Here is a 13,023-nt window from a genome sequence, read left to right on the forward strand (position 1 = left end):
TCGACATTGGATTTGGCTTGTTCGAGGTAAGTAACTCTTCTAATCTTGGAGTTGAGGGTATAAACCCTGAATATATGTATTTCGTGAATTGTTGGGAGGTGACGCACATGCTAGGCGACGGACGTGTGGGCGTGCACTATAGGAATTGTGACATAATTGTTTTTGTGGAATTTTGTAATTAAATAATCTTGGCATTTTCCACGCGGTTTTATGAGTTAAAGAAATTGAGCTGAAAAGCATATTAAAAATTATGTTGAGGCTATGTGCCAGTATTATTGGGACCCATAGAGGTCATATTGCTGTGAATTATTGATTATGTTGAAAATTCATACTCAGCCATATTCATTTCATTGCATATCATATCTCAGTCTCTGTTGTTATTTATTGATACATCATATCATCATTTTGGGCTATTCTCATGACATTGTGAGCCCATGAGAGAGAGACTGGAGAGATTGATGACTGAGGGAGGCCGAGGGCCTGATTGCGAGGATATTTTTGGGATCGGGTTGCACGCCGCAGCAGGCCATGTTGGCTTTATATATATTATACTATTACATGTGAGTTGGCCGTGCAGATCCTTATATTATTATTGCACGTGAGTTGGCCGTGCAGCACGTGAGTTGGTTGTGCGGATCCTTATATTATTATTGCACGTGAGTTGGTCGTGCAGCACGTGAGTTGGCCGTGCGGATCTAGATATTTATATTATGGCACGTGAGTTGTCCGTACATCACGTGAGTTATCCGTGCTTATAGCGCTTGGGCTGTAGGAGCCCCTCATGAGTCTGTACACACCCCCAGTGAGCGCAGTCGACTATAAACAGGGATCGGGATGCACGCCGCAACAGGTATTGTATAGCACTGAGTGATTGAGTGTGCTGAGCACAGTGAGAGAGAATGCGAGACAGTGAGATTTAGTACTCTGAGAATGTGAGTACATGAGTACAATCTCTGAGATATATTGCATTGACATGCACACATGACATATATGCATAGAGATGTATTTTCCTCATGCTGTACGGTATCACATTATTCATGATTTCTCCTACATGTTGACAGGTGGGAATAATGATGCATTTGTTTTACAATGATTATCTGAAAATAAAATGAAATATTTTATTTATTATTGGAAGGATTTTCGAAAAATTTCTGTTTTCAAACTTATTCACATTTTTGGTAACTTTGACAAAAGATTTGAGTTTTCACTGATGTACTTGAAAGGAAGAACTATTATTGCTGAAATCATGATGTGACTGAGCATTTTATCTCTGAGTTACTTCTGGTATTATTTGCTTTATGTCGTTATTAACTGTTGTGGATTAGTGGATTTGGACCCGACCTTAGTAGAAGCTCGTCACTACTTTCAACCTGAGGCTAGGTTTGTTACTTACTCAGTACATGGGGTCGGTTGTACTGATACTATACTTCTGCACATTGCGTGCAGATGTTGACTGCTGTTATTGCTGTGCTCAATGGTTGCGGGATTTGAAGATGTACCTGCGTTCCTGTTGTAGCTGCCTCTTGTTCATGGTAGCCTTAGATTTATAAAAGCTTTGTTTATGTACTATTCAAATAGACTATGTATTTATTTCATTTTCACTTTGTATACTCTATTCTTAGAAGCTCATGATTTGTACTACCAGTTCTTGGGGAATGTATAAGGTTAAGATAATTATTTACTTAAATTTCTTTAATAATTGTTATTGGAATTGGATAGTTGAAAGTTGGCTTACCTAGCGGGTTGGGTTAGGTTCCATCAAGACTAGTTGGATTTTGGGTCGTGACAATATCCTTTCGAGCAGCGAGTTCAGACCCCAACTGATCATCTTCGACTATAATTTTTGATTAGTACCGATTGTGCACGTCGACCCAAGTGATAGCTGGGTACTCGATCAGCTTATGCTTCAACCGCCGTGAAGCCGGCGAACTTCGTTTGTTCAAACCTTGAATGAAACCTTGAACAGTCTAATCGTCTGTGACTGGGGGTAGATCCATTCGTTCCATTTGGAAACGAGACACAAACTCTCTTAGCATCTCGTTATCCCTTTGTCTCACTTTAAACAGGTCCGACTTCCTGGTCTCGACTTTTATGGCCCTGGCGTGTGCTTTTACGAAGGAATCCGCAAGCATAGCAAAAGAATCGATAGAATTAGATGGCAAATTATGATACTATATCATTGCTGCCTTTGACAGGGTTTCACCGAATTTCTTCAGTAATACGGATTCGATCTCATCATCCTCTAGATCGTTCCCTTTGATGGCACATGTGTATGAGGTGACATATTCGTTGGGGTTGGTAGTTCCGCTATATTTAGGAATCTCGGGCATGCGAAACTTCTTTGGGATCGTTTTAGGAGCCGCACTTGGGGGGAAAGGCTTTTGTATGAATTTTTTGGAATCTAAGCCCTTTAATTTTGGTGGTGCCCCCGGGATCTGATCAACCCTGGAGTTGTATGTTTCCACCTTTTTTTCGTTTGTTTCGATCCTCCTTTCTCCCAATTCTACTCGCTTGGTTAGTTCTTCGAACATCTTAGCAATTTTGGGATTAGTCCCTGATTCCTGCTCATTTGATTTCATTTTAGCTGGTTCCGTTGTATGGGTGATTTCTCGGGGTTGACTGGGCTCCGGTCTACTCGGTATCTGGGTTTGACTCTGCAACGAGCTTTTGTTGCATGTTGAGCTTGCAACATTTCAAAAATCATACGCAAGCTGACGTCGTTTTTTTCGACGTTATGGGTATCTCGAGCTGCAGACCGAGTGCCACCATGAATGCTATTTTCAGGTTCAGAATGTAGGTTCGCCTCAATGGCCACATGCGAATTGATGTCCATCGGCACTTCGATTCGAGCTCCAACGTCGTTGACAAGTGATCTTTCGATACTGGATGCCAAGTTGTTGTTCTCATCTTGCAGACCGGCTTCGTTGTCGATAGGTAAGGCCATTTGATTGATAGTTGGTCATTGCTAATCCGAAATCCAAGACATTAAGCGCAAAATGGTGTATTTTTGCAGATTCGTATCAAATAACCACTGTTATCCTTAGCCCACGGTGGGCGCCAAACTGTTTACCCGAAAAACGGATGGAGTTGAATTTGTACGTAGTTATAAGGATATGTGATATAGCTTAATACAATTCGTAAGGATATATAGAAATATTAAATATGGATTGCAAAGAATGCAAAATAAACAAGGTTGGAAAGAAGATGATTTTTAAGACTAAGCAAGATGAATCAATTTATGAACCTTAAAAGAATAACTCTTGAATATAGGAGAATATGATGCTTGAATTACAATGTAAGCAAAAAAATTATCCTTTATAGAAATGTAGCCATCCTCTTTATAGTGGAGAATCCTACTTTTAAATATAATTAAAAATACATAGCGGGAGACCCATGACAAATCAGTTTTTCCATAATTTCTGCTAGGATTCTCTCCTCTAGTGGGATTGCAACGGCTCTTGTCTGTGAGCTCGATCTATGAGCTCGATATTGACTCGAGTTTTCGATCTTGACTCGCGCCCTCGATCCTGATTCGAGCTCGATTCTGACTCGGACCCCTGTATTGATTCGGGCTCAGTGTTTGGTCGGTCTCTGAGTCATAAGCTCGATAACTTTACTTTGCATCATAGCTCGACTTGGACTCGATCTTGATAATAACATTGAGCTCGACATTGGTCCTTCAGGTTCGAAGCTTGGTGACCTGACTTCGGACCTCAACCTGATACTACAAAGACGCTTCTCCGATCCAATGTATTACCATTTAAACCAGTTCATACGAAGGACTAACCGATTTTTACCGCATACAACCATAAATTGAGAAAGAGTTTGATTATTCATAACTCAAAAAAAGGTTGAAACTTTAATACGATTCCAAAAAGAGTTTGATAATTTTTTAACAAACAATAAATTTAAAATTGTAAATTAGAAAATATGTCTCAAGAGATATTAAATAGATTAGGTAATATTAGAAATTAAAAAAAAATCGATTGTAAAAAAATATTACTATCTCCGTTCCAATTTATGTGAACCTGTTTGACTGGGCACGCAATTTAAGAAAAAATAAAGACTTTTAGAATTTGTGGTCCTAATCAATTCAAAAAAAGCCCCAGAGTATTTGTGTGGTTATAAAAGGTTCTCGTTAAGGGTAGAATTGTAAGTTTAAGCAAAATTATTTCCAAATTTAGAAAGGGGTTATTCTTTTTGGAACGGATCAAAAAGGAAATAGGTTCACATAAACTAGAACGGAGGTAGTAGTTGTTTTGTATATTAAAAAGCCAAAAAATGAAGTTAAAATAAAATTATATATAAAGTTTTCTTTTATAGATTTACTGAAATCTTCCACCTAATAGATCAGATTAGTCTTTAGGATTAAACTTTCTAACTCGATCTTTAACATGTTGCCACTCACACTAACGCCGTTGCAGTTTAACCTGTTACTGTTGGCTCATAGCCGGCAGGTTTTGCCGTGGTCGGTTAAGAACGATTTATTAAAAAGAATTGTTAGTGCTTTGTTCGGACTTGACCTGCTAAGTTGACTCGGACAGTTACTTTTTTACTGTATTGGTTTATTCACTTCACAATTTTTTGTGGCCTCAAGAAAAAGAACCACTTTAATTTATTTGGGCTTAAAGTATATTTTTTCACGTGTAGGGATCAATTCTTACCCTGTTTTGCATCGAAGATGAGAGGGGAATGTGCTCGCCAGCAATGCTGGTCGGAGAGGATAATCATCCATCTATCACTTTCTATGAATGGTAATAATTTACTCGAGCATCAAATATTTATTACCAATAAATATATTGTATGGGTCGAAATTTGTCCCAATACTTGGGACTAAGTAACATCGAGAAAAGAGTCTGCCGAGGTCGATCAGGAGATGGCGAAATCCGTGGTCGAAATTCAAAAGATGGTCGATATCGAGCGCCGCAAAAAGAGCTGCAACGGCTAGTTTATTAGAGTGAGATATTAAAAAGAATATTTCATTGAATATTTTTTGTACTTGTACTACTATAGGGTTTAGTGGGGTATATCCCATATAAATAGGAAAAAGATAGTAAACAGGGCATGTGATATTCATTGTGATAAGAGCAGATTTTGCTAAAAGATTCTCTCTCTTGTAAAGACACAAAGATTACCTTTTTATCAAAATTCTTGCTCATATTATTCCACAATTTTCTATCAGATCCGAGAATATTTCGAATATTCTAAGATCTGTCTGTCACTCATCATTGTAGGAGGAATAATCACCTAGCTCATTATTTATTGGGTGAACTACTTCTCTTATTTACTTAAATGTCATTTATTGCTATTTATGATCAGTTACTCTTCCATTATTGCTCATACTTGATGACTATTTAATACTTGTTATTGTCAACCCCTTATTGGATATGTCCCATCTTATACACGTTTTCAAGATTCGCATATAGAGATATTGTCATTAACTAGGTTTAACCCGTTATTACATAAATATAATAGTTTCAACCGAAAGTTATACTTTTTGGTCAAACAATTTGGCGCCGTCTGTGAGGATTTCCTAGTTAAACTTTTAGTTTCCTCTAGATCTATAACTAACACGAATCACTAACGTAAAAAAAAATAAAGAAGAGAAAATAAGAACAAGATCCTTTTTTCTTTGTATACACAGATCTAATACGGCAGGTAACAGAGAAGAAAGAACGAAAATAACGATTAGCCTCCCAACCAACCTCATGAATATCATCAATGAGAGCTATGAAGCAGTGGACAAGGACGCAATACCCAATGCCTCCCCCAGGCGAGGTGGGTCGCCCCCTCCTCACTATAGCATCAAAAAGTCTCTTGGTAAGGGAGCCTCCACATCCGTGGTGGAAGAGACACCACCGGTAGTAAAAAAGCTTCTTGAAGCGTGGCTAGCCGACATGCTAACCAGTATCCTCCATAAGCCCGTTCAAGACGCGGCTACAGAAAATGCGAGGACTTGCATTGTACCACCTGCGGACATGCAGCATGATCAACTTCCTACTTCGACGACCGGTATTACTCACAATGTCATTAGTTGTGCATGTGACGACACTCTCGCAACCATTCTGAAAAGGATGGAGGAAATGGAAAATGAGAACAAAACACTTCGGGACCATATAAGAGAACACCAAGAAAGGGTAGACAAGATACCGGGCGCCCCTAAGCTCTTACCGAAGAGAGATGCCGATCGGTTCATCGAGCAGCCATACAGTGATGAAGCCGCCTCACATGCCATACCAAAGACCTTTAAAATGCCGCCCTATCTGAAAATATACGATGGCACGACCGATCCCAATGACCATGTGACTCACTACATCACTGCCATGAAAGGCAATGATCTTGCAAAGAAACAAGTATCCTCCATTTTGTTAAAAGAATTTGGCGAGACCCTCACGGGAAGAACGTTAACATGGTATTCACAACTGCATGCGCGTTCCATTGAAACCTTCGAAGAAATGGACGATAAGTTCGTAACGGCCCATGCTAGGGCCAAGAAGGCCGAAAGAAGAGTAAACCACATATTTGCTATTAAACAGTCTCTTGGAGAGGGACTTCCTCGCCCGTTTCAACCGAGTAAGAATGACATTGCCGAATGTATCAGAAGGAATAGCGGTTATGGCTTTTCATAACAGACTGAGCAGAAATGGTTCAAGGGCAGCGAGACAGTTATTAAGTTTGCTTATGAAGTACCCCCCCCCCCCCAACTACCTGGGATGAAATACACAACGCGTATTGTGATAAAGTCCGAGCAGATGAGGACGACCTCAACGGGATAACTCATCGAATGACCTCGGTACAAGCTGAATCCAGAAAAGATCGAAGAAGTGATATCAGAAGGGACCTTGTAGCTCCTCGACCCAACAGAGAACAACATTTACCGTATGTCAAAACCGCCTTTGCACACCCTTCCGATCAAGAATAGGGACTCACCGGAACGAAAGAGGTATGCCCCTTTTATTATCCGCTCACAACTTTTGTGTGTCATCCACAAAAATAGTCTACGCCTTGGAGAAACTCGGACCAAAGGTGAAATGGCTGCAAAAGATGAGGTCGGACCCGAGTACCAGAAAGTCGGACGCCCTATGCGAGTTCCACCAAGAGCGAGGGCACAAAACTGAGGATTGCATCGCTCTAAGACAGGAAGTCGTAAACATGGTACGAAAAGTACACCTCAAAGAATTGTTGAGTGACCGGGGAAGGATCAACTTTTCCAGGGGTCGTGAACAACATCAAGGACTGCCAAGACCACCCTCGTTAACCCGCACCATCCACATGATCATTGGCGGAAGTGACGATGCTTCTATCAACAGTGTGAAGTTCACCACAACACATAAGCTCAAACGGTCGATCACCCATGAACGGTATGATGAACTCGAAGAAAGTATCATTTTTGATAAGTCAGATACCAACGGTTTGTCTTTCCCTCACTATGATTCCCCTGTCATCACTTTACGAATTTTGGATACCGACGTAAGACGCATTATGGTAGACGATGGAAGCGGCGCGTGCATTATCCAGCCTCGAGTACTTATACAAATGAAACTCGAGGATAAGATAATATCACGCTGCATCACACTAACGGGTTTTAACAATGCAGTTGAGCGAACATCCGGTGAGATCACACTCCCCGTCCTAGACGGTGGCGTCACTCTGGAAACCACATTCTATATCATGGACCAAGACACAGCATACGACGCCATAATAGGGCGACCATGGATACACAGCATACGATCCATCCCCTCCAGCTTGTACCAAGTCATTAAATTCCCAACTCCATGGGGAATATTCAGTATACGAGGAGAACAATGCACATCCCAGGAATGCTACCGCATCGCTCTAGACTGTACGGTCACTCAACAAATGAAGGGCAAAGAAAAAGAGGCATAGTAATCAACATGGTCGAGGTTGATATGTGATGACAACGAGGACGTTATCAAAGACCCCGATACGGTCGACCGTAGAGGACCTCGACCCCGTTCAATTAGACAAAAATGACCATAGCAAGAAAGCTTACATCGGCTGCAAACTTTAGGAGCCGGGTAAGTTTCGTCAATTCTTAACTGCTAACGCGGGCTTGTTTTCTTTTAGCCATGCAGTTATGCCAGGTATCCCAAAGGAAATCGCCACCCACAAGTTGAACATCGATCCATTCCACCCCTGGTGAGTCAAGTTAGGCGTAAGTTCCACTCCACAATTAATGACGTAGTACGCGAAGAGGTGGAAAACTTGTTGGAAAATGGCTCTGTCAGGGAGTCGAAATACCCCCAATGGTCGCCAACATGGTCATGGTGAAAAATAAGAATGGAAAATGGTGGATATGCGTAGATTTCACAGATCTGAACAAAGCATGCCCCAAGGATTCATTTCCATTACCCCATATCGACTAACTCATCGATGCAACAGTCGGGCATGAACTACTGAGCTTCTTGGACGCCTACTCGGGCTTAATCAGATCCTCATGGAAGAAGAAGATCAAGAGAAAACCACCTTCATCACCCATCAAGGGACGTACTGCTGCAGGGTCATACCCTTCGAGCTGAAAAATGTGGGGACGACTTACCAAAGGTTAGTGATGAGGATGTTCAAAGACCAACTCGGTAAAATGATGGAAGTCTACATACACGGCATGCTGGTCAAGTCCAAAAGGAAAGAAGATCACATCGACCACTTGAGAGAAACCTTCGATATACTCAGGCAATACGGAATGAAACTGAACCCTGTAAAATGTGCATTCGACGTGGCCTTAGGAAAATTCTTAAGTTTCCTGGTGTCACGGCAAGGTATCGAGGTCAATCCCGACCAAATCAAAGCCATCGAAGGGATACCAGAGCACTTGACCACCAAAAAATAGGTTTAGAGGTTGACTGGTTGTACCAGACCAAATTCTGCAAGCTGCTACCCAAGTTCGACGAATAGCAACTCGACCAGATCCCCCGAGCACAGAATACCGAGGCGGACAACCTCGCTAAATTAGCCGGAGCCACCAAAAACATTGCAACCGGAGACAGAAGTGTGGTCCACCTTCTCAATTCATCGATAGATCTAATCGAGGTAAGAACAATAAACCTGACTTAGGACTGGCGCAACCGTATGTTATATACTTGTAGGACATAATACTCCCAGTTGATAAAAAAGAAGCCAAGAAATTGCGAATGCAAGCAGCCAAGTACAACATCATTCACAACTATCTATACACGAGGACGTACGACGTCCCTTTGGCGAAATGCCTGGGCCCAAATCAGACGTGGCGCGTCCTTAAGGAGGTCCACGAAGGCAAATGTGGAGCTCATTCTAACAATCGGGCTTTGGTCAGATGCCTCATACGTGCTGGGTATTACTGGCCTACCATGAGAAAAGAGGCCGCAGATTTCATGAAAAAGAGCGAGCAATGCCAGAAGTATGCCCCAATGATTCACCAAGCAGGCGAACAGCTACACTCAGTGACTTCCCCTTGGCCATTCATCAAATGCGGAATGTACATCGTAGGCCCCTCCCGGCAGGACGAGGTAACGTACGATTTCTTTTGGTTTTAACTGACTATTTCTCTAAGTGGGTAGAAATAGGAGCATTCGCCCAAATACACGAACAAGAAGTGATGGCCTTCATATAGAAAAACATCATATGTCATTTCGGTCTTCCCAAAGAGATCAGTTGCGGCAATGGACCTCAATTCACGGGAAAAAAGGTTGTTGAACCTTTTGAAAAATAGCATATCAAAAGAATACTCTAAACGTCGTACCACCCCGAGGGAAACGGACAAGCGGAGTTATCCAACAAGTCGATATTGAACATCACGAAGAAGAAACTCGAAGACGCCAAAGTATTGTGGACGAAAATATTACCAGAAGTACTCTGGGCCTACCGAACAACGCCGAAGACGAGCACATGAGAGACGCCTTACTCATTGGTCTATGGGACTGATGCAGTAATATCGGTCAAAGTCGGGGATCCCAGCCTAAGATACTCCAACGAAAGTGGACCCAGTAACGATGAAAGCAGAAGGCAAGCGCTCGACGAAGAGATATGGCCTACGTAAGGATGATCGCCCAAAAGCAATAAGAAGAACATTATTATAACAATAAGGCAAAGATCAGGCCACTCAAAGTCGGGGACTACGTGCTTAAAGCTAAAACACAAGTGAACAAAGATCCATGGGAAGGTAAACTAGGAACAAATTGGAAAGGCCCATACAAAATCACGGCAACAGCGAACAAAGGGTCATTCCAACTAGAAACAATGGAAGAAAAACTACTACCAAACAACTGGAATATTGCACACCTCAAGTACTTCAACTTTTAAGAGAAAAAGCATCCCCAAAGTCGTACTCTTTTTCCCTCACTTGAGTTTTGTCCCAATTGAGTTTTCTCAATGAGGTTTTTAACGAGGCGACGTAGTGGATACTTCAGGTTGAAGTGCGCATAGACGGAGGCACAGGCTGGCTAGTTCATTGCTCGACATCTCAAGACTTCTCTAGGTCGACCAATAAAGGGACTAGATAGACTGGGACTGGGACTGGAATGCCAACCAACGCCCAAAAAAATATGTAAATTTCTTCAAGTGTATGAACAAAGCACGAATGCATGAAGTTTATTTCTATTTCTCCAAATATACAACCAAGGCAACATTGCCTTAAAGATCACAACACCGACAAATGTCACACCTAGAGGCATACATAACCGGCCCTCGGCCATAACTAAGTATAGGTTATATTCGACCTCGTTTGAATCAATACCTAATCGGCCCTCGGCCATAATTAAGTATAGATTATATTCGACCTCGTTCGAATCAACAACTTACCGGCCCTCGGCCATAACTAAGTATAGGTTATATTCGACATCGTTTGAATCAACATCTAACCGGCCCTCGGCCATAACTAGGTATAGGTTATATTCGACCTCATTGGAATCAACACCTAACCGGCCCTCGGCCATAACTAAGTATAGATTATTTTCGACCTCATTCGAGTTAACACCCAACCGGCCCTCGATCATAACTAAATATAGGTCATATTTGACCTCGTTTGAATTAATACCTAACCAGACCACGGTAGTAAATAAACATACGATATGTTCGACCTCGTTCAAACCAACATCTACTGGCCCTAGGCTATGATCAAACTTAGGTTTTGTTTCGACCTCGATCGGACTAACACTTGTTGACCCGCGACCGTAATTAAACTAAGGATATGTTCAACCCTACTCGAGCTAAGTGATTACGACTCAGAAAACTAAGGCAACCAAGCAACAAGATCAAAAAGCATACAAGCTCGAACCGAAGAAAAAGAATCAAGTACAAATAACAAAACTGGTATTTCATACTTAGAATATTTTTTACAAAGGCTCGAAAAAATGCCCACAAAAAATGCACAAGTTTGCGGCAAAACAAAAAGAAGGAAAAGAAAAACTACTAATCGCCGCCAGGCCTAGCAGCGCCATCGGCTTGATCACCTAGGCAATCCCTACCTGCCCCTTCACCATCACCATCAGCCTCAGGATACTCGTCTTCATACCAGGTGTCCTCTTCAATCAGATCCATGCCCGCATACCTCTTATCGTCACCGGCCTCCGGTGTAGCAGGATTGTAGCCACAAATGACCCTAGCTCCACGTGCCTTAACACGAGCATCCTCGAAGACGGCTTCTAAAATGGTTACCGCCCTCATCAGATCTCTAAATATATCCAACTGGGCCTCGGCGTGAATCCATTCCTCGTACAAATCTCGAGGAACATCGGGAAAATTAGAAGTGCGGGAAGAGGATAGCCGAGCCAGTAATTGTGCCTTCTCGACCTCAAGAGCGGCGACTCGATCACAAAGGCCAGAAGCCTCTTTCTCTAATTCTCTAATCTATTCACAAAGCCGTTCTTCTTTGAGTCTGACCGTCTCCAAGGCACTCTCTCGCTCGGAATAAAGAATACCGATCATGATCTCCAAAGCCTTCGCCTTCCTCATAGCCCCTGACCAAGCTAACTCTGCCTTCTCGAGATCCGCTGCCTTCTCGGTGACCTTGGCACTTAAAGCATCCACTTTGAATTGACACTCCTCAAGCTCGGCGCGCAGTAAGACCACATGGGCTTGGAGATCGTCGCACTGGGCTTCGTCCCAACTGCTAACCTCAAGTTCCTCTTCTTTATCTCTTAGGGCCCCCTCAAGAATGCTGCATTTTTCAATGACCACCAGCTCGTCATCCTTTTCCTTCAGTTCATCTCGAAGAGCCTGGAAATTGCCGCTCTCACCAAACTCCTTACAAATCTCGCGGTACTTGCCATGGTACTCGCGGTATTTTCGCTCCATCATTAGAAAAATAGCCTTATGCCTCTCCTCTCTTTGGGCGCTTTTAATTTCCAAAATCACAGTCTGAAATAGAAAGAAAAGGAAAACGGAGAGTAACAACGAAGCCTAAACGTTGAACTTGTCAAACAAAAATGAAAGAAGTTGAAAAGCTCACCTTGAGAGTGAGGCCGGCTATGCTCCTTGATAAGGTAGTGTCATCCAGCTTTTCAAGGGTTTTACCCTCCACGTCGGAACAGAGGGGACCAAGGAAAGGAACTACATTCTCCGTATTTACCAATAAATCTCGATCCATGGGGATCGCAATGGTTCGCGTGGACCCCTCCAGTTTCACTTTGAGCTGGGTAAATGCTTCCCCTATCATCCTCATCTCATCGGCATCAAGATCAGAGCCTGTATTATAGCCATCCTTAGCAACACCTTTACCTCTCCCGTCGGCCGACAAAGGGCCATCAGCCGGTCGCGAGGTCTATGCCTCATTTTGCCGTAGAGTATCAGAAACTCTCGCAGACGGCCATTCGTCTTCCATCGTGGCACCGGGAAGGGACACGCCCGTTGTGGCCTCAACCAATTGTAGAATCTCAGACGACAACTCGATATCATCTTCAAGCGTTATTGTCGCCGTCTCACGGATGACAAAATTGCCCCTTACTAAATCCACAACCTGGGCGACCCCATCACCAACGTCCACCGATCTTCTCTTACAGGGAACTAAATTCTCGCCGCTCGATGACT

At 42.6% G+C, this 13,023-nt stretch overlaps 1 protein-coding gene across 1 annotated transcript; it reads left to right on the plus strand.

Moving 5' to 3' along the window:
* The first annotated feature begins 7,152 nt into the window (after nt 1-7,152).
* On the plus strand, nt 7,153-7,887 carry LOC138908618 (uncharacterized). Its single transcript, XM_070199297.1, has one exon. It carries the CDS (start codon nt 7,153-7,155, stop codon nt 7,885-7,887), a length of 735 nt encoding a protein of 244 aa, XP_070055398.1.
* The last annotated feature ends 5,136 nt before the right edge of the window (nt 7,888-13,023 follow it).

Source organism: Nicotiana tomentosiformis, chromosome 3 (assembly GCF_000390325.3).
Source record: "Nicotiana tomentosiformis chromosome 3, ASM39032v3, whole genome shotgun sequence".
NCBI lineage: Eukaryota > Viridiplantae > Streptophyta > Magnoliopsida > Solanales > Solanaceae > Nicotiana > Nicotiana tomentosiformis.

Excerpts from the sequence above, each read along its gene's own strand:
- LOC138908618 (XM_070199297.1), top strand. The coding sequence starts at position 7,153 with ATGGTACGAAAAGTACACCTCAAAGAATTGTTGAGTGACCGGGGAAGG.